The sequence below is a fragment of the Oratosquilla oratoria genome, chromosome 3 (genome assembly GCF_046742065.1).
Source record: "Oratosquilla oratoria isolate Oo_2021 chromosome 3, ASM4674206v1, whole genome shotgun sequence".
Lineage (NCBI taxonomy): Eukaryota > Metazoa > Arthropoda > Malacostraca > Stomatopoda > Squillidae > Oratosquilla > Oratosquilla oratoria.
Window position 1 is genome coordinate 14770717 of NC_134779.1, and position 25649 is coordinate 14796365.

At 39.9% G+C, this 25649-nt stretch overlaps 1 protein-coding gene across 4 annotated transcripts in view; it reads right to left on the reverse strand.

Moving 5' to 3' along the window:
* Nucleotides 1–25649, reverse strand: part of LOC143020703 (tRNA (uracil-5-)-methyltransferase homolog B-like) — a 71252-nt gene that overhangs the window by 20688 nt on the left and 24915 nt on the right. For all 4 annotated transcript variants that reach the window (XR_012965924.1, XM_076177363.1, XM_076177372.1 and 1 more), the window contains exons 7-8: nt 23937–24054; nt 11024–11120 (exon numbers count right to left, since the gene is read on the reverse strand). Coding sequence is in view for 3 of the 4 variants with exons in the window: in XM_076177363.1 (XP_076033478.1) it covers nt 11024–11120; nt 23937–24054 (215 nt within the window). In the remaining variant the exon portion in view is untranslated. The remainder of the gene's footprint in view (nt 1–11023; nt 11121–23936; nt 24055–25649) is intronic.

Here is a 25649-nt window from a genome sequence, read left to right on the forward strand (position 1 = left end):
GATTCTGTGAAATGATTTGATCACATTTTCTATGTTTATTATTACTCAAGAGTAAAAAAGAATGAGTAATACAGCAGAGACTATATTTTATATGCTAGTAGTATGATGCATTATTCATATTTCAGCTGGTGCTGCGCGCAAGAATTTTACTTGTGCTGAAGTGGTTAAATAAAGGTTGTACTGAGGGAAAAAAATTATTTTGTGCACTCCTGTTAGCATCATCAGCAATGGAGATATCACAGTATTAGTGGTGATGCCAACAATACTGATCAAGGACATTTTATTTCAAGCAATGGCAATACTCTCACATCCCACCAGTTGCTCTGCATTCTGTGCACAGCCTCTTTTTGGTAATATGTTTGCATTAGGTGCAGGATGCACCAGTAAATGGGGTACAACATTCAACCATTTACAACCTGCACCACCCTATCCATGTCCACACTGAACAGTGATGGCAACATGACACATCCCTGATGCAGTCCCACCTTTACCTTAAACCGCTTGCTCCTTCCATTTCTAACTCTACAATAGTAGTAGTGTCTGTTAAAGTCTTGACTGCCCTTAAACAGCTTTCCCCTGATCCATTATATCTGCAAAACCTCCCACAGTGCTACCTTCCTATCAACCCTGTCATAAGCCTTTTCCAAATCCATTAAGCCCCAAAAACCTCCTTACTTTTTCCTAAAGCTTTCTTACATATCTGTCTTACCACAAAAATCTGATACATGCAATTCCTACTTTTCCTCAACCCACACTGTTCCTCACCGATTACCCCTCTGTTCCTCCCCTAATCCTCTCAATTAAAACCCTCCCAAAGCCTTCCCAACTACACTCAAAAAACTGATCCCTCTGAAACTACTACACATACAACTGTCCCCTTTCCCTTGTAAAGCAGAACTATACAGGCACTCCTCCAGTCTTCTGGCACTCATCCCTCCCTTAGACACACCAACCAGTCCACTATTACTATACCTCCTTTCTTCAGACACTTTGCATGACACCCATGTAAACCAGGGGTTTTATCTGCTCTTATCATTTTTATTAACTACATGTACCTCATCTTTTCTTATTTCTCCTCCATTTACCTCACCCATCACTTTTATTTTCTTAGCACCTCCTACTGCTACCACCATTCCCTCCCTATCCTCCTCGACATTTAGCAGCTCTAAAATACTCTGCCCCTCTTCCCTTTACCGCCTCCTCTTCCATAATGGGCAGAGGACAGGAGATGGTTAAAGAAAATAGGGAAAAGTGGGAGGTGAGCCAGTTGTTGTTTGTTGATGACATTGTGCTTGTGACAGGTTCAGAAGGGGATTAAGGGTGTTAGTGATGGAGTTTGGGAAGGTATGAGATAGGAAGTTGAAGGTAAATGTGGGTAAAAGTAAAGTGATGATATGTACAAGGGGAGAGGTTGCTGGGAATTTGGAAGTAAGTCTTAAAGGAGTGAGGCTGGAGGAAGTGGATAACTTTAGGTAGTTAGGGTCACATGTGACAGGATATGGAGGAATGGAGGTGGAGGTAAGTTGTAGATTGAGAGAAGCAAGTGCCTTGGGCGATTAAAAAGTGTCATGAGAAATAGGTATTTGGGAATGTATACAAAGAGATTATATGAAGGGGCGGTTGTACCTACAGCACTGTATGGGGGCAGACATGAAATTTAAGAAAGACAGAAGAAAAGTTTAAGTGTATTTACCTCGTTGTATCTTACAGGAAGGGGAGCTATGCTCATGGTGTCCCGTCTTCATATCTCATTTTATCTAGACTGTTTTTAAATTCATGTATCATTTTTTGACACCACATTCTCATCTAACTTGTTCTAAACATCTATTACCCTGTGGGGAAAGCTGTTCTTTTTCAGGTCTCTCTATCAATAGTCTATACCTTTCATGATTCTATAAAGTTATCAAGTCTCCTCTCTCTCTTCTTTGCTCTAATGTCTGTAGCTCAAGTTTTGCTAGTCTCTCTTCATATGATAGTTCTGAAAGTGTTGGTGCCAATTTTGTAATTGCTCTTTGTATTCTTCCAAGTTTTGTTATACATTTTTTTTTGTATTTGGTGACCACGTCGTCACTGCATACTCCAATCTTGGTCTTATCTAAGTGACTAGTATTTTCTTCACCATTTCTTCATCCAGGTATTTAAATGCCACTTCATTGTTCTTATTAAATTATAAGTTTCTCAAAAAAAATTGTAGGTTTCTCAGGGGACATATTATTCATAATAATGACTCCCAGGTCCTTCTCGTTTTCTATTTTTTAATTTCTTCCTCTCCCAATTTATATGATCCCACAATTTTTTTTTGCTTTTTCCAAATTCCATTATACTACACTTCTTAATAATGAATTCCATCTCCCACTTCCTACTCCATTCCCATACTTTATTGAGATCACTCTCTAGTGACTAATCTTAAATGGTCTGGTCTTATCTGTATTGTATTTCCCTAGTCTATATATTTCTTCTATTTGTTTCCCTGTTTCTGGTTCATCTTCTTGAACTACTTCTAATATCTTATTTACTTTTTCCTTTTCTTCCTTTATTCTTGTAGTCCTATTTGGATTATACTTCTCTTCCATCCCTAATATAATTATACATTTCTTTTTATCCACTAAGTCTCTTACTATATTCTCCTTCTCCCTCATCACTTTAATAACTGTGTCCTTAGTTTGTTCTTTCATCTGCTGTTCCACTATATCTCTAAATTTAATTTTATTGTTCTCTTGTACTTTTTTCCAAACATTTAACTCTTTTGCTATGGACTCTTTATTCTCTTTATCATTCCTCTTTAATTCAACTCTTTGGGTAACTAGTGTTAATTGGTTAAAACTAACCTCCCATGCTTCATTCATTTTTTTTTTTAGTTTCTCCTCTAGATTTACTAGTCGGGGGAGGTTGTCACCTCCTCCCTCCTTAAATCAATAAAAGCAGTTATCTTCTCTTTCCATTGATCTACTATTATCTATATTTCTGCTTTTGACACTTCTGCTTCCTTGTTCCTCCTCATCTGTGTGTGCACCCCTCTTGTTTACACCTCTTCTAACATCCGGGGCCTGTTCGTCCCCTTCCTCTTTTCCTTCCATTTTCCTCAGTAATCCCTCCCTTTCTCCTTTTTCTTCACCTTCCCACTACACCACAAGCTTCCCCTTCCCTATTAATACAACAGAGGTAATCCCTTGTTGAGATCGATTAAACTTGAACTTTTCCTGGAGTTCCAAACTTCATTGTCACTTCGACCAACGTGTGTGTGTGTGTGTATTTACCTAGTTGTATTTTACGGGAAGGGGAGCTATGCTCGTGAGGTCCCGTCTTCATATCTCATTTTATCTAAACTATTTTTAAATTCATGTATTGTTTTTGCACACACCACTTTCTCATCTAACTTGTTCCAACTGTCTATTGCTCTGTGAGGAAAGCTGTTCTTTTTCAAATCTCTTCTATAGTTGTCTTTTTTTATTTTCTTTCCGTGTCCTCTTGTATTTCTGTCATCCCATTTTATCAGATTCTCTCTATCAGTAATTTCTATGCCTTTCATGATTCTGTAAATAGCTATCAAATCTCCTCTCTCTCTTCTTTGCTCTAGTGTCTGTAGTTTAAGTTTTTGTAGTCTCTCTTCATATGATAGTTTTGAGAGTGTTGGTGCCAGTTTAGTAATTGCTCTTTGTATTCTTTCAAGTTTTTTTATACATTTTTTTGTACTTGGTGACCATATCGTTGCTGCATATTCCAATCTTGGTCTTATCAGGGTGATTAGGATTTTCCTCACCATTTCTTCATCCAGGTATGTAAATGCCACTTTGATTGTTCTTATTAAATTATAAGTTTCTCCAAAAATCTTATTTATATGTTTCTCAGGTGACATATTATTCATAACAATGACTCCCAGGTCCCTCTCATTTTCTACTCTTTTTATTCCTTCTTCTCCCAAATTATATGATCCTGTTATTCTGTTTTTGCTTTTTCCAAATTCCATTATACTACACTTTTTTGTATTGAACTCCATCTCCCACTTCCTACTCCATTCTTGTACTTTATTTAGATCTCTCTGTAGTGATTCACAATCTTCTTCAGTTTTCACTCTTTTCAGTAATTTTGCATCATCTGCAAAGAAGCTCATATAGCTTTCAATTCCTTCATCCATATCATTAATATATATAGCAAACATTATTGGGGCCAGAACTGTTCCCTGCGGGACACCGCTTATTACTTCATTCCATTTTGAGTGCTGATCTCTTATCACTACTCTCATTTTTCTTTCTTGCAAAAAGTCTTCCATCCAATTTAGCAATTTACCTTGTATTCCTCCTTCATATTCTAATTTCTTAAGCAACTTCTTATGTGGTACTTTGTCAAAAGCTTTTTTTAGGTCTAGAAATGCACAATCAGCCCATCCATCTCTTTCTTGTATTATATCTATTAGTCTTGAATAGAAACATATTAAATTGGTGACGCATGATCGTCCTTGTCTGAATCCAAATTGCCTTGGATTTAGTACGTTGTTTTTTTCCAAGTATTTTACCCATCTACTTTTGATAATTCTTTCACATATTTTTGCTATTGTACTTGTTAGAGAGACTGGTCTATAGTTGGTAGGTTCTTCTTTATTTCCTCCTTTATATATAGGTACTATATTTGCTTTTTTCCAATCTTCTGGAACTTTTCCTTCTTTTAAGGAACTGCTTATTATGCTATGTATTTTGTCTGCCAGTTCATTCCTACATTCTTTCAGAATCCAGTTTGCTATTTCATCTGGCCCATGCGATTTTCTGACATCAAAATTACCCAAGTGTGTCAATATTTCATTCTTCGTTACTTCTATTTCTTCCATAGGGGGGACTTTCTCTTTCCATTCGATCTCTTCAGGTTGTATGTTCTCCCTTGTAAACACTGATTTAAAATGCTTGTTCATAATTTCTGCCATTTCCATTTCCTCAGTGTATTCAACTCCTCCTTGTCTTAATTTCTCCAAGTCTTGGTTGTTTTTCAGTTTATTGTTTACAAATCTGTAGAATAGTTTTGGTTGATCTTTACACTTTTCTATAACATCTTTTTCATATTTTCTTTTTTCCTCTCTGCACTTTTGTACATATTCATTTCTATAACCAGTATATATTTTCCATTTTTCAGGTCTTCTGTCTTTTTTCCATCTGGTCCAGGCTTTGTCTCTTTTGTCTTTTAACTCCCTACAACTTTTGTTGTACCAGCATTTTACATATTCTTTTTCTTGTTTTTGTCTTGGGACATACTTTTCCACTCCTTCTTTGTAAATTTTTGTCAAAATATTCCATTTCTCTTCCACTGATGTTTCTTCTTTGTATATTTCTTCCCAGTTTTCTTGTTGGAAGAATTCTCTTATTTTATCAAAGTTTGTTTTTTCATACATCATTCTTCCTTTTCTATATTGTTCATTTCTTTTCATATATTTTTCTTCATTAAGTTCCAGTTCAATCAATATGTGGTCACTTTTACTTATTGGTGTTTTATATTCAATCTTGTCCACTATTCTAGGTTCAGATGTAATTATTAAGTCTAGCCTCGATGGTTCTTCTTCATTTCTATACCTAGTGTTCTCTTGTATCCATTGTGTCATTGAATGGTCAGTAATCATCTCAAGTAGAGCATTTCCCCATGAGTCATCACCACTCTTTACTGTCATTTCTTCCCAGCAGATTTCTTTGCAATTAAAGTCGCCCATCATAACTATTCTTCCTCCGTCTTCCATTATTTTAGTTAATGCTATCTTTGTGTCCTCTAACATACTTTTATGTTCACTCTCCTCCCATGAGGCTGTTTTCGGAGGCACATAATTGATCACAAATTTTCTGCTCTTCTTATCTCGGTCTTCCACTTCTATCATAATCATCTCTACTGTATTCTTTCCATATATGACACCTTTTACGTTTATATCCTTCTTTGTCAGGAACATAACTCCACCCCCTTGTTTTTTCTCTCTGTTTCTAATCCAATAATTGTATGTATCATGTCCTACACTGTTGGGTGGTAGTGGGCCTTTTAATTTTGTTTCTACAATTCCCATTATGTCCGGTTCTTTTTCTTTCAAATAATCATTCAGTTCATTCAATCCTGTTATCAATCCATCTATATTTGTGTAAGACACTCTTAGTTTTCTGCCACTTCCATTGTGTTCTCTGTTTCCCTTATGTTTTTCTTTAGTATGTCGAACTGCTTTATTTTCATGTTCACTACTCTCCAATAGAATCTCTCTTTCTCTGACTCCGTTCTTTCCTCGTTTTTTGCCTTAGCTTCAATTCTTTTCTGCTTTTCTGCCTCTCTTTCCTCCTTATTCATTTCTCTTTTTATCCATACCTTTTTATATTGATCATTTGTTGCTAGTTTCCCTGTCTTGGATAGAATTTTCTCTGCCGTTGTTTGTGACCTGAATTTAATCTTAATTGGTCTGGTCTTATCTGTACTATATTTTCCGAGTCTGAATTTTTCCTCAATTTCCTTTATAATTTCTGGTTCATCTTCCTGGACTAATTTTAATAAACTGCTTACCCTTTCATTTTCCTCCTTGATTCTTGCGGTTCTATCTGGGTTATGTTTCTCTTCCATTCCTAATATAATTATACATTTCTTTTTGTCAGCTAATTCTCTTACTATATTCTCCTTCTGTCTCATCACTTTAATAACTGCGTCTTCATTATGTTCTTTCAATTGCTGTTTGACTATGTCAGTGAATGAAACCTTATTCCCTTCTTGAGTTATTCTCCAATTTTTAGCTTCTGTAGCTATTTTCTCACTGTTTTCATTACTATTCTTCTTCAATTTCTCATTCTCCTCCTTTACATTTCCTAACTGTCTTTTTAGGTCCTCTACTTCTTCAGTTAAGTTTCTGTTAGCCTTCTCTAGTTGTTCCAATCTTTCAATTCTCTGGAAGATGGAGTCTACCTTACCTAACTTACGTTCCAAGTCCTCGATCACCTTATCAACTCTCTCCTCTAGTCTTATCAGTCGGGGGGGGGGTTGTGTCCCCCCCACCCTCTTTAAATCCCTGGAACATATTCTCGTCACTTTCTACTGTATTTCTCCTCTCTATACTTCTAATCTTTACATTTTTATTTGCCATTTCGTCATCCGGTGGTCGTTTCATGTTGACCTTACGCCCGTCTGCCTGGGCCAAGTCCTCCACATCCTCATTTCCTTCCATTTCCCCAGCAATCCCTCCCCTTCTCCTCTTTTCCTACTTACCTACTGCCTCACGAGCAATTTCCCCCCCCCTGCAAATACAAAAAGGCACTTCTCTTTGCGTTGGTATCCACAATCTGCACTTTTCTTCAGAGCGTTCGTCAAGCCGTCCGTTCGTTGAAAGTGTGTGTGTGTGTGTGTGTGTGTGTGTGTGTATTTACCTAGTTGTATTTTATGAGACGGGAGCTATGCTCGTAGTGACCCATTTTCGTATCTCTCCACATCCAGTTTATTCTTGAAATCGTGTATAGTTCTGGCATTCACTGTTTCTCTGTTCAGTTTGTTCCAGACATCGATCACTCTGTGTGGGAAGCTGTTTTTTTTCAGGTCTCTTCTGTAACTATCTTTCTTTAGTTTCTTTTTCCTTTTTGTATCCTCTTGTTTCTCTTTTGTCCCATTTTAAAAGGTCGTCTCTATTGAGAACTTCCATCCCTTTCATAATTCTGAAAATGATCAACAAATCACCTCTTTCCCTTCTCTGCTCTAGTGTTGACAGCTGTAATTTCTCTAATCTTTGTTCATATGTCAGATTTGATAGTGTGGGTGCCATTTTTGTCGCTGCTCTTTGGATTATTTCTAATTTTCTTGTTGTTTTTTTTGTTGTAGGTGCCCAGATTGATACAGCATATTCTAATTTTGGTCTCAGTGTAACAATTATTTTCTTAACCATCTCCTCATCCATGTAATTGAAGGCCACTTTCATTGATCTTAATAAGTTGAAAGTCTCTCCAAATAATTTATTTACATGTTTGTCAGGTGTCAAGTCATTAGAGATGATTACTCCTAGGTCCCTCTCTGAATTTACTTTTTTGACTTCCTTGTTTCCAATTGTATATTTTCCCGAAACTCTATTTTTACCTCTTCCAAATTCCATTATGCTACATTTCTTGATGTTGAGGTTCATCTTGTGTCTCTGGCTCCATTCCCACACTTTATCCAGGTCATCTTGCAGCGATCTGCAATCTTCTGTTTTCACTCTTTTGAGTAATTTGGCATTGTCAGCAAACAAATTCATGTAACAATTTACTCCTTTATCCATATCATTTATGTATATGGCAAACATTAAAGAGCCAAAACAGAGCCTTGGGGGATACCAATTTTCACATCTTCCCATTTCGAATTTTTGTCTCTAAGAACCACTCTCATCTTTCTCCCAGTTAAGAAATCCTTCACCCATTCCAACGGTTTGCCTTGAATTCCTATTTTTTTAATTTTACTTATTAATTTTTTGTGGTACCTTGTCAAATGCCTTCTGCAAATCTAAGAAGGTGCAGTCTGCCCATCCATCCCTTTCTTGTATTATCTCAATTAGTCTCGAGTAAAAGCAGATCAGGTTTGTGGTGCACGATCTTCCACTTCTAAAACCAAATTGTTTGGGGTTTATTATTTTGTTATCTTCCAAGTGTTTGGTCCATTTGTTCCTGATGACCTTTTCACATGTTTTTGCTACTGTGCTTGTGAGGGACACCAGTCTGAAGTTTGTAGGTACTTCCCTATTTCCTCCTTTATGTATTGGTACTATGTTTGCATCTTTCCAATCTTGCGGTACCTTTCCCTCTTTGAGTGAAATGTCTATTATCTTGTATAGTTTGTCTGTCAGTTCATTTGTACACTCTTTTAGTATCCAATTTGCAATTCCATCTGGTTTGTGCGACTTTCTGACATCTAGGCTTTTTATTTGGTCTCTTATTTCCCTTTGTGTTATTTTCATTTCTATCATCATGGGTGATCTTTCTTGTTGTCCATCCTCCCAGGATTGAGCTCTCAATTGTAAAAACAGACCTGAAATGTCTGATCATAACTTCTGCCATCTCTGTGTCATCTATATATTTTTTATCTCCTTCACACAGTTTTACTATATCATGCTTATCCTTTAGTTTGTCATTTATATATCTGTAAAAGAGTTTTGGTTGATCCTTACATTTGTCTATGATATCCCTTTCAAATTATCTTTTTTCTTTCCTGCGTATATTTACATATTCATTCCTAAGTTTAGTATATGTTTACCATTTAGATGTTTTTCTGTCTCTTTTCCATTTTTTCCAGGCTTTTTCTCTTCTGGCTTGAGGCTCACTACATCTTTTGTTGAACTGACATTTTATATAAATCTCTTTTTGTTTCTTTTTTGGTACATATTTGTTAATTCCTTCTTTGTACTTTTCTTTGAATATGATCCATTTGTCTTCCATCTTTGTTTCCTCTTTATAGAACTTATCCCAATTTGTGTTTTGGAAAAATTTCCTTATTTTTACAAAGTCCGTTTTGTTGTACATAAATCTTCCTTCTCTATGTTTATCATTCCTATTTATGTTGTTCTGTTCTTTTAATTCAAACTCTATTAGTACATGGTCACTTTTTCCATTTGGTGTTTTATACTCCATTTTGTTCACAATGTCTGGTTCAGAAGTCTAGTTTCGATGGTTCCTCATTGTTTCTATATCTAGTATTTTCCTTAACCCATTGCATTAGGGTGTATTCAATGGTCATATCTAGTAGAATATTGCTCCAAAGTTCATCTCCCCCTTTAACTATCATTTCTTCCCAAATTATGTCTTTCGCACTGAAATCGCCCATGATTACTGTTTCCACCCTCTTTCAGTAACTTGTTTAGCACCTTCATTGTTTGAGATGAAATGTCTGTGAAGTATGGTTGGGGTTACAAGGTTGGATAGAGTGAGAAATGAGGAAGTGAGGAGGAGAGTAGTGGTGGAAAAGGAGGTGGCTATTGGGAGAAGAGATATTAGTAAAAGAGGTGTGGAAGGCAGAGGTAGATGGAGTGAACTAGATGGGGTAACAGAGGATGAGATGTATATGGTGAAAGGGGCTTTGAGCAAAAGGGGGATGTCTGTTGAGCAAGAAAGGGAAAAGACAGGAGATAGGGGAGAGTAGAGAATGGCAGTGTATGGATAATGCTGTGATGCAAGGAAGCAAGTGGGTGGGGGATGGGAGGTAGGGAGTGGTTATGCATGAATTATATTTTGATGCAGCCCAAAGGGATTTCTCCCCATCTTATCTTTTTCTGCATGAGGAGACAGAGAGGGGGAGGTTGCCAATTATGTGAAGTGGCCTTGCTGTGGATGTGCTGTGTTTTGCTGCATTGCTTCTGACCCAGGGCAGTGGGTGGGATACAGGGATGATGCATCATCCATGAGGAGCTAAGATGAGAGGGGGGAAAGGGTAGTGGATGGAAGTGGAATAGGTCGGGATGAAATGGGTGGGAATGTGTGTATTTCTTTTGACTTTGGCTACCTCCCTGGTAAGGGGTAAAAAGACCTTGGTAAATAGATAGGAACTACCTTGTCGATATCACACAATCTTGATATAGTTCCACATTCAATTCAAAACTACTGCTTCTCTCCATTCCTGACTTTTACACATGCCCTACTATTCCATCTAAAAACTATTTTTACCACTTTCAATACACTTCCCCATCTCATATATACACAATACACTCCACAATGCCTATCAACCCTACCATATGCCTCCAGCAAGTCCATTAATTAAAAAAAATCTTTATCTTTTGCCAAAAACTTTGAGCATACCTGTCTCACCACAAATACTAGATCTACATTCTCTTCCTCTCCTAAAACCTCATTGCTCTTCTCCAATTACTCATTCTCTCGATTTACCTTAACACACTCAAGAGACTGGTCCCTCAAACTACTGCATTCATATGTGTCCTACTTCACTTTGAATAAGAGAACTATATATGTTCTCCAATCCAATAACACACTTCTTGTCCATAGTTACACATTCAACAACTCATCACAGATAGCAAAGAATTAATTATCACAATGGAGAACAATGTCACTGAACTTACCTGTTCCACAACAAACATCTAATAATGTTGTGAGAGGTGACACTTCTGCAATTTCTTTAACTGTGTCAAACAACACACTTGCAGCACTGGGATTTATCTGTAAGAAATTTTTATCAATTGACAAATAGCCACATAAGAGCAGATACCTGCCACATATACAGACAAACCTCTCATATACAGACTAACTGGGGGGAGGGGTGGTCTGTTAAAGCCAAATGTCCATACATGGGAAAGGATTATTTTTGAGTTATAAAAACCACTAGTAACTATCAATAGTTATAATTATAATGTAAATATATATACTGTATTGTATATATAATCATATATGCATATATAAACAGTATACCCACACATTTATATATATATAGTTCCACTTTACAACAGTAAAGGGGACAAGTGTAAGTGTAGTAGTTTCAGAGAGATTAGCTTGTTAAGTGTAGTTGGGAAAGCTTATGGGAGGGTCTTAATTGAGAGGATTAGGAGAGGAACAGAGGGAGTAATTGGTGAGGAACAGTGTGGGTTTAGGACAGGTAGAGGTTGAAAAGATCAGATTTTTTTGTTAAGACAGATATGTGAGAAAGCTACAGGAAAAGGTAAGGATGTTTTTTGGGCTTTTATGGATCTGGAAAAGGCTTATGACAGGGTAGACAAGATGGCACTATGGGAGGTATTGTAGATATAGAGGATAGGAGGAAAGCTTTTAGGAGCTGTCAAGAGTTGTAGAGCATGTGTCAGGATTAGAAATGGAGATAGTGAGTGGTTTAAGGTAAAGGTGGGACTTCATCAGGGATATGTTATGTCACCTTGGCTGTTCAATATATACATGGATGGGGTGGTGTGAGAGGTAAATGCAAGGGTGGTGGGTCAGGGATTGGAGATGGTGAAAGAAAATGGAGAAAAGTGGGGGATAAGCCAGCTGTTGTTTGCGAACGACACTGCGCTTGTAGCAGTATCAGAGGAGGGATTGAGGAAGTTAGTAACAGAGTTTGGGAAAGTGTGTGGAAGAAAGAAATTGAAGATAATTGTGGGTAAAAGTAAGGTGATCAGATGTACAAGGGGTGAAAGTGGCAGCAGACTGCAAGTGAATATTAAGGGAGAGAGACTGGAGGAAGTGGATAGTTTTAGATACTTGGGTGCGAATGTGGCAGGAAAGGGATGTGTGGAGGTGGAGGTAGAATGTAGATTGAGAGAAGTGAGTTAATGCTTTGGATGTAATGGGGAATAGACGTTTGGGAATGGATGCTAAGAGGAGATTGTATGAAGGAGTGATTGTGCTGAAAGCACTGTATGGGGCAGAAACATGGATCATAAGAGAGGAAGAGAGGAGTTTGAATGTGTTTGAGATGAGGTGTCTGAGAAGTATGATGGGGGTTACTAGGCTGGATAGAATGAGAAATGAGGAGGTGAGGAGGAGAATGGGGGTGGAAAGGGAGTTGGTAGATAGGGTGGATGAAAGAGTATTGGGATGGTTTGGACACATGGAAAGAATAAGTGAAGAAAGGCTAATAAAAGAGGTATGGAAACAGATGTAGAGGGAGTGAACATGAGGGGGTAACCTAGGATGAGATGGATGGATGGGGTATTAGGGACTTTGGGGAAGAGGGGAATGTCTGTTGAGGAAGGACAGAAGAGGACAGAAGACAAGGGTGAATGGAGAATGGTTGTATATGGATGATGCTGTGATCCATGAGGTAGAATGGGTGGGGGATGGGGGGTGAGGGAGTATGTGTGAGAAAAATTTGATGCAGCCTGAAGGGATTTCTCCCCGTCTTCTCCTTTTCTGCATGAGGGGACGGAGAGGGGGGTTGCCAATTTAATGAAGCGGCCTTGCTGTGGATGTGCTGTGTCTTGCGACATTTCTTCTGACCCAGGGCAGTGGACAGGATGCAGGGATTACCCGTCATCCAGGAGGTGCCAAGATAAGAGGGAGGGAAGAGGGTGGAGGGGAGTGGAGTGTGATAGGGATGGAATGGGTGGGAGTGGTTTTTATGCCTTTGTTTTTTGGCTACCTCCCTTATAAGGGGGAAAAAACCTTGCTGTGGATGTGCTGTGTCTTGCGACACTGCTTCTGACCCAGAGCAGTGGACAAGGTGCAGGGATGACCCGTCATCCAGGAGGTGGTAAGATGAGAGGGAGAGTGAAGGGGTGAGGAGTGTATTCAGGGATGGAATGGGTGGGAATGATTTTATGCCTTTTCCTTTTTGGCTACCTCCCTTGTAAGAGGGAAATAGCCTTGACATATGTATATGTGTGTGTATATATATATATATATATATATATATATATATATATATATATATATATATATATATATATACATATATATATATATATATATATATATATATATATATATAATATATATATATTTTTTTTTTAATAAAGGATGGAAGCAAGTTTTCTTTGATGCATGTTGAATAGAATATAACAGCATTCTGACAATTGTTCAACTTCTTGATATTTTCTATTTTTCTAATAGGATTTTTTCTGCTGGAGGGTAAGCTACAAGATCTCCATAGTTCTCCATTTAATATTTCAAGCTTTCGTCTTCAAAGAGACATCATCAGGATTGACAAAATTTCTGTAATAATAAATATAAATGTTGGTACAAATCTGGTAACTAGCAAAAATGAAAACAAACAAATATACAAGTGAAAAATATTCACAAACTAAAATGTTCAACACGAGTGTTATCACTTACGTCTAAGAGAAATGTACATATGGTGGGGGAAGAGAAGAGTATAAATGTACCACTAGTTCTCCATGTTCCTAGCTTGAAGTCAAGTTGACCACCTAGACAGCCTGGCAGTCATGGTGGGGGGTGGGAAGGGTGGAGGAGAGGGAGAGGAGGGGACCTCGATATAACACTGTCTCAAGTAAGCATCGCTGTACAGCAAAATACTGGATGTCATGTTAGATTGTATATTTATTGTGGGGGCAGTATTCCTAATGTGGAATACCTCCAGAAGTTTCAACCTTCTGGGGTTTTTATTGTATGCTAGGATTTTTGAATGGAGAATGGTTGTATATGGATGATGTGATGCATGAGGTGGAATGGGCAAAGGGATGGGGGGTGAGGTAGTATGTGTGAGCAAATTTGATGCAGCCCGAGGGGATTTCTCCCTGTCTTCTCCTTTAGGCATGGGGGGATGGAGAGGGGGGTGGTCGCTGATTTAATGAAGTGGCCTTGCTTTGGATGTGCTGTGTCTTGCGACACTGCTTCTGACCAAGGGCAGTGGACAAGGTGCAGGGATGACCCGTCATCCAGGAGGTGCTAAGATGAGAGGGAGGGTGGAGAGGTGTGGAGTGTATTCAGTGATGGAATGGGTGGGAATGATTTTATGCCTTTTCCTTTTTGGCTACCTCCCTTGTAAGGGGGAAAAAGCTGTGGTATATGTATATGTATGTAGGATTTTTATACATTGAATCAGGATGCCTCTGTCATGGTCTGGTTGTGACATTTTGTATAATGTTCCTTGATGGCCACGTCCCACTGGTGCAAAGCTATTCTTCAGCTGAGAGTACATCTGGTGTGTCCAATGTATGCAATATCACGGGGTATACACTCCTTGGCAGAACATTTAAATAAGTACACAACATTGGTTTTGGATGTACTGTCAGTTCAAATAAAACAATTGTTTTTCATAACCAGTGTGCTAGTTTTGGTGTTTCTATAATAAATAAGAACTCAGATCTCACAGTTCTCTTTACTGGGGAGACAATTTTTCTTAATTATGTCTCGGATCACTTTTTCATCCTTATTAAATGCATCACTGAAGGTGTTGTGATACATACATACATACATACATATACCAAGGCTTTTCCCCCCTTACAAGGGAGGTAGCCAAAAAGGAAAAGGCATAAAATCATTCCCACCCATTCCATCCCTGAATACAATCCACACCCCTCCACCCTCCCTCTCATCTTAGCACCTCCTGGATGACGGGTCATCCCTGTACCTTGTCCACTGCCCTGGGTCAGAAGCAGTGTCGCCAGACACAGCACATCCACAGCAAGGCCGCTTCATTAAATCGGCAACCCCCCCTCTCCGTCCCCCCATGCATAAAGGAGAAGACGGGGAGAAATCCCTTCGGGCTGCGTCAAAATTTGCTCACACATACTACCTCACCCCCCATTCCACCTCATGCATCACAACATCATCCATATACAACCATTCTCCATTCACCCCTGTCTTCTGTCCTCTCCTGTCCTTCCTCAACAGACATTCCCCTCTTCCCCAAAGCTCCCTTCACCCCATCCATCCACCTCATCCTAGGATGTCCCCTCATGTTCACTCCCTCCACATCTGCCTTCCATACCTCTTTTACTAGTCTTTCTTCACTCATTCTTTCCATGTGTCCAAACCATCCTAATACTCTTTCATCAACCCTATCTCCCAACCCCCTTTCCACCCCTGTTCTCCTCCTCACCTCCTCATTTCTCACTCTATCCAGCCTAGTAACCCCCATCATACTTCTCAGACACCTCATCTCAAACACATTCAAACTCCTTCTCTCTTCCTCTCTCATGTTCCATGTTTCTGCCACATACAGTACTGTTGGCACAATCACTCCTTCATATAGTCTCCTCTTAGAATCCATTCCCAAATGTCTATTCCTCATTACACTTTTAAATCCAATAAGGCATTTACTCGCTTCTCTCAATCTACATTCTACCTCCACCTTCACTCCACCCTTTCCTGCAACATTTGCACCCAAGTATCTAAAACTATCCACTTCTTCCAGTCGCTCTCCCTTAATGCTCACTTCCAGACTACTGCCACTTTCACCCCTTGTACATCTCATCACCTTACATTTACCCACATTTATCTTCAAATTTCTTCTATCACATACTCTCCCAAACTCCGCCACCAACTTCCTCAATCCCTCCTCCGATCCTGCCACAAGCGCAGTGTCGTCAGCAAACAACAGCTGGCTCACCTCCCACTTTTCTCCATTTTCTTCAACCATCTACAATCCCTGACCCACTACCCTTGCATTTACCTCTCGCACCACCCCATCCATGTACAAGTTGAACAGCCAGGGCGACATAATACACCCTTGACGAAGTCCCACCTTTACCTCGAACCACTCACTCTCTCCATTTGTAATCCTGACACAAGCTCTACTACTCTCATAAAAACTCTTGACAGCTCCTAGAAACTTTCCTCCTATCCCGTATATCCGCAAAACCTCTCGCAGTGCCTTTCTGTCTACCCTGTCCTAAGCCTTTTCCAGGTCCATAAAGGCCCAAAATACATCCTTCCCCTTTCCTATAGCTTTCTCACATATCTGTCTTACCACAAAGATCTGATCTACACAACCTCTACCCGTCCTAAATCCACACTGTTCCTCACCAATTACTCCCTCTGTTCCTCTCCTAATCCTCTCAATCAAGATCCTCCCATAAGCCTTCCCAACTACACTTAACAAGCTAATCCCTCTGAAACTACTACATTCACACTTGTCCCCTTTTCCCTTGTAAAGTGGAACTATACAGGCACTCCTCCAGTCCTCCGGCACTCTACCCTCTCTCCAGCAAACATTAAATAACCTCACCAACCAGTCCACCATCACTGTACCTCCTTTTTTTAGACATTCTGCATGGCATCCATCCAGACCAGGTGCCTTACCTGCTTTCATCATCTTAACAACTGCCTTCACCTCATCCTTCCTTATTTCTCCTCCATTTTCCTCACTCATCACAGTCATTTTCTTCGCATTTCCCACTGCAGCTATCTTTCCCTCCCTATCCTCCTTCACATTTAGCAACTCCCTAAAATATTCTGCCCATCTTCCCCTTACTGCCTTCTCTTCCATTATCATCTCTCCATCTGCACCTTTTACCTTTTCTTCTCTACTTGATTCGCCTCCTCTTCCTCTCTTAATTTCTTTCCAAAACATCTTTTTATTACTTTCAATTTTTTTTGTCATACTCTTACCCCATTTCACATCTGCTCTCCTCTTTGCCTCCTTTACCTTTTGCTTTACTTCTCTTTTCTTTTCTTTGTACCTCTCATATGACTCCCTCGTCCTATTTTGTAACCAATCTGTGAAAGCTCGCTTCTTCTCTTCTATAACCTTCTTTGTTTCCTCATCCCAACATTCACTGCCCTTTCTTCTATTTCCTCCTGTCCTTCTTGTTCCACACACCATCTTTGCACACTTTGTGTTGCGATAGAATATAATAATGAAGTTTGGCTTATTGGCACTCTTGTTAGACCCAAGTTCGCTCAACTTATTTGTTATGCCATCAGTTGGCATAACCACTGCTGGTGAGCATTTGTTGTAAATGCTCAAGTTTTGCAGTGTTTCCTATGGTATATTTTGGGTTTAAGTTCACTTGTAAGAAATGTTGTTTCCTCCATGAGGTGCAAGTGGGTACATGAGAATGATGGCATCGGCATCTTGATTATATTTATTTTGTAGCAGTAGTTAAGTGATCCCCGAATTCTGTGAACTGGTTTGATCATGTTTTATGTGTTTATTATTACTCAGAATGAAAGAGAACAAGTAATACAACAGTGAATGTATATTTTATAATGACAGTAGTGTAATGCATTGTTCATTAAGCACGCAAGAATTTGACTTATATTGAAGAGCTTAACCACTCATTCTCATAGTTGATCTCAGAAAATTAAAAAGTAATAAAATTTGGGTATTACATGGCTACTACAGGTATTTGTTCAGTGCTGGTGCTTGGGGTGCTCTGGCCAGGTGTTGGAGAGACAATTGGGATGGATTTGGACCTAAAAAATTAATCCAACTTTAATTGCTTTCCACACTTATACTATTCATGAGTTATTCTCTTAATGTACTGGGGTGTTGATAATAAGCTTGAATGGAAGGATTATCTGTTGTATCAATGAATTGTAAGAGTGTCAATGGAATCTTGTACATGGGACATTTTTTTGTTTCACTAACACCTCGTCTTCCGATTCAATGGCACTTTCAACTGAATCACCACCAGCCAGAACTGATTCTGCTATTTCCTTCATGGAAAGAACTTGGTAACCAGGATTGGCATCATTCTGTTTAAGCCAATTTTATATCTTCAAGATTCACATTTTTTTGTCCAGCATATGATAAAACTTTGTGAAAATCCTTTGGTACAAAACCTTCAAAGTCCAGTTCAGAATCTTCACCCAACATTAATTTTTTCCGAGATTATGAGAAAGTTATAATTTTCACATCTTTCAAAGCTGACGCAAAATTGTAGATGCCAGATTTCAGATTATAATTTTTAATATTGTTTACTGTTCACTGTCCTCTTGTGTCGTCTTCCTTATCTTCCTCTTCCTCAATGACCACCAAGACTTCATCTAGATATTTGCGATGATAATGCCGTTTACATGACACAATCACTCCTTGATCCATCGGCTGGATTAATGATGTGTTAGGTGGAAGGAAAATTGTACGGATTCTACCATCAGTGATTACGAGTTTTTTTGTGTGTTTGGATGTGCTGGTGCATTGTCGCTTAGGAAAATAACCTTAACATCTTCAGGAGCAATATGAAAAGTTTAAAAAAATAATAATTAAAAATGGCACTATTGAACCAAGAGGGGTATTGGCTGCATGTTATTGTGGCAAAGTAGCATGCAGTTGATACTTTAGGGTCTATATGTGTTTGAGATGAAATGTCTGAGAAGTATGATAGGGGTTACTAGGCTGGATAGAGTGAGAATTGAGGAGGTGAGGAGGAGAACAGGGGTGGAAAGGGAGTTGGGAGATAGGGTTGATAAAGGAGTATTGGGATGGTTTGGACACATGGAAAGAATGAGTAAAGAAAGATTAGTAAAAGAGGTGTGGAAGGCAGAGGTGGAAGGAGTGAATATGAGGGGGCATCCTAGGATGAGATGGAAGGATGGGGTAAAAAGGGCATTACAAAAGAGAGGAATGTCTGTTGAGGAAGGATGGGAGAGGACAGAAGATAGGGGTGAATGGAGGAAGGTTGTGTATGGATGATGCTGTGATGCATGAGGGATGGGGGATGGGGGGTGAAGAAGAATGTATGAGAAATAATTTGACGCAGCCCAAAGGGATTTCTCCCTGTCTTCTCCTTTTCTGCATGAGAGGACAGAGAGGGGGGTGGGGGTCGCCAAATTAATGAAGCGGCCTTGCTGTGGATGTGCTGTGTCTTGCGACACTGCTTCTGACGCAGGGTAGTGGACAGGATGCAGGGTGCCAAGATGAGAGGGAAGGAGTGATGTGGAGAGGAGTGGATTATGTAGGGGATGGAATGGATGGGAGTGGTTTCCATGTCTTTTTCTTTTTGGCTACCCCCCCTTGTAAGGGAAAAAAAAGCCTTTGGTATATGCATGTATGTGTTTTTTGTTTTCTTTTTAACTCATTCATGCAGTCCTTGAGACAATGTGACTTAGCTGATTTCTACCACAGGCTTGAGGCAGTGGGCTCCCAATGCATTCACCCCCAGTTAAGCAGGATTTTTTTTTTGCCTGGAATTTTGTATTAATGCTTAAATGCCTGGGTATTTCATGGTAGAAAATGCCAAAACAAAGCAGTTTCATCTGCATTGTAAATATGTGATAACTGTAAGTCTTTTTTCATAACAAGTCCATTATATTTCAGTCTGAATGGTTCAACAATATCAATACCTGCACTAGACAATTCTCCATGTTTCACTTTGTTTCAAATTCTATGACAATTACAAAATTTCCATAGCCAACCATCACTAGCTGTAAATGAATTAGTTCCCAGTTTGCATGCTAATTTGTTAGCATCATTGGTAATCTCTGTCCCCTGAACATTCACATGCACTGATCAGTGTTGAACATACCACTTGTACACAACTTCTTCCAGTTTCTTACTTTTAGAAACTTTCATATGCTTACAATTATGATTGGTAATCTCTGTCCCCTGAACATTCACATGCACTGATCAATGTTGAACATACCACTTGTACACAACTTCTTCCAGTTTCTTACTTTTAGAAACTTTCATATGCTTACAATTATGAACAACACCTTTCCCATCTTTGCACGATCAATATCAAATTTCATTGCAAAACTTCTGAGTTATCCTTAGCTTTGCATATTTACCTAGCTGTATTTACTTTGTTGTATGTTATGGGAAGGGGAGCTACATTTGTGGTGTCCCATGTCTGTATCTCGCTGTGTCTAATTTGCTCTTGAATTTGTGTGTCGTTTATGCACACACTATTGCTTCATCTAGTTTGTTCCATACATCCACCACTCTGTGGGAAAAGCTGTTCTTTTTCAGGTCTCTTCTATAACTGTCCTTTTTGAGCTTCCTTCCATGTCCCCTTGTATTTCTCTTATCCCAATTTAGTAAGTCTTCTCTATCAAGGACTTCCATACCTCTCATGATTCTGTAGATAGTCAACAAGTCACCTCTTTCTCTTCTTTGTTCCAGAGTTGGCAATTCTAGTTTTGACAATCTCTCTTCATATGACAGTTTTGAAAGTGTTGGGGCCATCTTCGTAGTTGCTCTCTGGATTCACTTAATTTTCTTTATATTCTTTTTTGGAGAGTTGATGGTGGAAATGTGTCTAGAAAGAGAGTTGATGATAGTAAATACAGTGTTTCGGAAGAAAGTCAAGCATAAGTACACATGGGAGAGGGTGGTGGATGGAAGGGTGGTAGATATAGCGCTAATGGATTATGTAGTGGTAAATAGGATTAGGATAGGAAGAGTTAAGGATGTACATGTGCTAAGGGGAGAGGGTGGGGGAATATCAGATCATTTTTTGGTGGAAGGTAAGCTGAGAGTGGAGGATAGATGGAGAAAGAGGAAAGGGACAAAAGGTAGGGAGGTTCTTAGAGTGAACTCCTTAAATGAAAAGGAAAAGGAGAAGGAGTACGAAAAGAAGCTGAAGGAGGAGTGGGAGGGAGTAAAGGATGGAGCAGAGATGGGTGTGGAGGAGGAATGGGGATGGTTCAAGGAGGGAGTCACAAAGTGTGCAAGGATGGTGTGTGGAACAAGAAGGACAGGGGGAAGTAGAAGACAGGGTAGTGAATGGTGGGATGAGGAAACAAAGAAGGTTGTAGAAGAGAAGAAGCGAGCTTTCACAGATTGGTTACAAAAGAGGACGGGGGAGTCATATGAGAGGTACAAAGAAAAGAAAAGAGAAGTAAAGCAAAAGGTAAAGGAGGCAAAGAGGAGAGCAGATGTGAAATGGGGTAAGAGTATGACAGAAAATTTTGAAAGTAATAAAAAGATGTTTTGGAAAGAAATTAAGTGAGGATGAGGAGGCGAATCAAGTAGGGAAGAAAAGGTAAAAGGTGCAGATGGAGAGATGATAATGGAAGAGAAGGCAGTAAGGGGAAGATGGGCAGAATATTTTAGGGAGTTGCTAAATGTGAAGGAGGATAGGGAAGGAAAGATAGCTGCAGTGGGAAATGCGAAGAAAATGAGAGTGATGAGTGAGGAGAATGGAGGAGAAATAAGGAAGGATGAGGTGAAGGCAGTTGTTAAGATGATGAAAGCAGGTAAGGCACCTGGTCTGGATGGATGCCATGAAGAATGTCTGAAAAAGGGAGGTTCAGTGATGGTGGACTGGTTGGTGAGGTTATTAAATGTTTGCTGGAGAGAGGGTAGAGTACTGGAGGACTGGAGGAGTGCCTGTATAGTTCCTCTTTACAAGGGAAAAGGGGACAAGTATGAATGTAGTAGTTTCAGAGGGATTAGCCTGTTAAGTGTAGTAGGGAAGGCTTATGGGAGGATCTTGATTGAGAGGATTAGGAGAGGAACAGAAGGAGTAATTGGTGAGGAACAGTGTGGATTTAGGACGGGTAGAGGTTGTGTAGATCAGATCTTTGTGGTAAGACAGATATGTGAGAAAGCTATAGGAAAGGGGAAGGATGTTTTTTGGGCTTTTATGGATCTGGAAAAGGCTTATGATAGGGTAGACAGAAAGGCACTGTGGGAGGTTAAGCAGATTTATGGGAGAGGAGGAAAGCTTTTGGGAGCTGTCAAGAGGTTTTATGAGAGTAGTAGAGCTTGTGTCAGGATTAGAAACGGAGAGAGTGAGTGGTTTGAAGTAAAGGTGGGACTTCGTCAAGGATGCTTTATGTCGCCCTGGCTGTTCAACTTATACATGGATGGGGTGGTGCGAGAGGTGAATGCTAGGGTAGTGGGTCAGGGATTGGAGATGGTTAAAGAAAATGAAGAAAAGTGGGAGGTGAGCCAACTGTTGTTTGCGGACGACACTGCGCTTGTGGCAGGGTCGGAGGAGGGATTGAGGAAGCTGGTGGCAGAGTTTGGGAGAGTATGTGATAGAAGAAAGCTAAAGATAAATGTGGGTAAAAGTAAGGTGATGAAATATACAAGGGGTGAAAGTGGCAGTAGACTGGAAGTGAACATTAAGGGAGAGAGACTGGAGGAAGTGGATAGTTTTAGATACTTGGGTGCAAGTGTAGCAGGAAAAGGTGGAGTGAAGGTGGAGGTAGAATGTAGATTGAGAGAAGCGAGTAAATGCCTTGGTGGATTAAAGAGTGTAATGAGGAATAGACATTAGGGAATGGATGCAAAGAGGAGACTGTATGAAGGAGTGATTGTGCCAACAGCACTGTATGGGGCAGAAACGTGGAACATAAGAGAAGAAGAGAGAAGGAGTTTGAATGTGTTTGAGATGAGGTGTCTGAGAAGTATGGTGGGGGTTACTAGGCTGGATAGAATGAGAAATGAGGAGGTGAGGAGGAGAACAGGGGTGAAAAAGGAGCTGGGAGATAGGGTTGATGAAAGAATATTAGGATGGTTTGGACACATGGAAAGAATGAGTGAAGAAAGACTAGTAAAAGAGGTATGGAAGGCAGATGTGGAGGGAGTGAACATGAGGGGACGTCCTAGGATGAGGTGGATGGATGGGGTGAAGGGGGCTTTGGGGAAGAGGGGAATGTCTGTTGAGGAAGGAAGGGAGAGGACGGAAGACAGAGGTGAGTGGAGAATGGTTGTATATGGATGATGTGTGATTGCATGAGGAGGAATGGGTGGGGGGGTGGGGTAGTATGTGTGAGTAAATTTTGACGCAGCCCGAAGGGATTTCTCCCCGTCCTCTCCTTATATGCAAGGGGGGACGGAGAGGGGGGGTCGCTAATTAAATGAAGCGGCCTTGCTGTGGATGTGCTGTGTCTTGCGACACTGCTTCTGACCCAGGGCGATGGGCAAGGTGCAGGGATGACCCGTCATCCAGGAGGTGCTCAGATGAGAGGGAGGGTGGGAGGGGTGTGGAGTGTATTTAGGGATGAAATGGGTGGGAGTGTTTTTATGCCTTTCCCTTTTTGGCTACCTCCCTTGAAAGGGAGAAAAAGCCTTGGTATATGTATGTATGTATGTATTCTTTTTAGTACTGGGTGACCATAGTGTCACTGCATACTCCAATTTTGGCCTTATTAGTGTGACTAGTATATCACCAACTGTTTGTTTCTTTACACCATACTCATCACACTCTTTTGTCACTGAATCTCAAGCCTCTAATTTCTTTAGATGCTCTAATTTGTCACTGATACTTAGGTTTGTACATTTCCTTTTTGCACTTTCCTTCTGCTTTGATGCCATGATGAGAGCAAAACAATATATTAATAAAAATAATAATTTCTCACAGCTACTTTCTCATGCATGCACTAAAGTATTGTACTGTATACCCGTCTTTTTTCACAACTGAAAGGCCACCACCACAAACAGTCATATTGAGAAGTAATACAACTTATTCTGCTAAGCCCACAAATTTTGAAATACATCGCTAATGATTTGGAATATTTTTTCCTGCAGATTTTTTCTTATTTTGCCTGCAGATTTTGTCTGTTGCATCTGAAGTCTGTTGATGGGGGGTCCATAGATAAGAGGTTTGTCTGTACTGGAAAAAACAATAAGTACACAATGGTCATAAATATGCAAAGTCCTCAATTCTCTAAAGCTTGGCCTCCACTAACCTGGAAGAATGAATCTGGAGATATTCGAAAGTGCAAATTACAGCATTCTTCTGTTATATATTCCTTCCCCATGAGGTGAAGATATGGTGCTTGCTCACGAGTACATCGAGTGTGTTTACTGAACAAGAAACAAGGAAATACAAATCACCATGAATGAACTCTACAGGTTGAATAATTGTTAAAAAGTTAAAAAGAGAATTGGCAGATTCAAAGCATCTACCCATCCTCCACCCATTAAAAAAATAAAATAAAATAAAATAAAATAAATAGAGGTAATACAGAAAAACACCCCCCCTCCATGGCACGGCCTGATAGTGAAAGCTGGATTATCCATACCACTTCATTGCATGGTAACCCTCATCCACTTAAGGATTTACAGAGTAGACAAGAAGTCCCTTCAGGCCACATCAATTCCTCATCCATACACAACCCCTTGCCAATCAAACCTATCCCTTACCTTCTCCTTTCCCTGTTCCAACAGACATTCCCCTAGCACCCAAGGCCATCTCCATCCCATCCAATCATCCCATTCTCAGATTTTCCCTAAAATTTACAATATCCACCACAGATTTCCATATTCTTTTTGTTAGTCACACCTCACTCATAGTCAAGTTTTTACAATAGTAGTACAGCCTGTGTTAGAATTAGAAATGGAGAGAGTGAGTGGTTTGAGGTAAAGGTGGGACTTCACCAGGTATGTGTTATGTTGCCTTGGCTGTTCAATTTATACATGGATGGGGTGGTGCGAGAGGTAAACACAAGAGTAATTGGCCAGAGATTGGAGATGGTTAAAGAAAATGGAGAAAAGTGGAAGATAAGTCAGTGACAGAGTTTGGGAAGGTGTGCGAAAGAAGGAAGTTGAAGATAAATGTGGGTAAAAGTAAGGTGATGAGATGTACAAGGGGATAGCAGCAAATTGGAAGTGAGTATTAAGGGGGAGAGACAGGAAGAAGTGGATAGCTTTAGATACTTGGGTGTGAATGTGGCAGGACAGGGAGGAGTGAAGGTGGAGGTGGAATGTAGATTGAGAGAAGCAAAAAAATGCCTTGGGGAATTAAAAAATATAATGAAAAATAGACATTTGGGAATGGATGCTAAGAGGAGACTGTATGAGGGAGGGATTGTGCCAACACCATTGTATGGGGCAGAAACATGGAACATAAGAGAGAAATTTGAATGTGTTTGAGATGAGGTGTCTGAGAAGTATGATAGGGGTTACTAGGTTGGATAGAGTGAGAAACAAGGAGGTGAGGAGGAGAGTAGGGGTGGAAAGGTAGTTGGGAGATAGGGTTGATGAAAGAGTATTGTGGTTTGGACACATGGAAAGAATGGGTGAAGAAAGATTAGTAAAAGAAGTGTGGAAGGCAGATGTGGAAGGAGTGAACATGAGGGAGTGACTAAGGTTGAGGTGGATGGATGGGGTAAAAGGGGCACTGGGAAAGAGGAGAATGTCTGTTGAACAAAGAAGGGAAAAGACAGAAGATAGGGGTGGGCGGAGAATGGTTGTGTATGGATGATGCTGTGATGCATGGAAGGGAGTGGGTGGGGGACTGGGGATGAGGGAGTATGTGTGTATGATATTTTGATGCAGCCCAAATGGATTTCTCCCCATCTTCTCTTTTTCTGCATGAGGGGATGGAGAGGGGGGGTTGCCAATTAAATGAAGCAGCCTTGCTTTGGATGTGTTGTGTCTTGTTACATTGTTTCTGACCT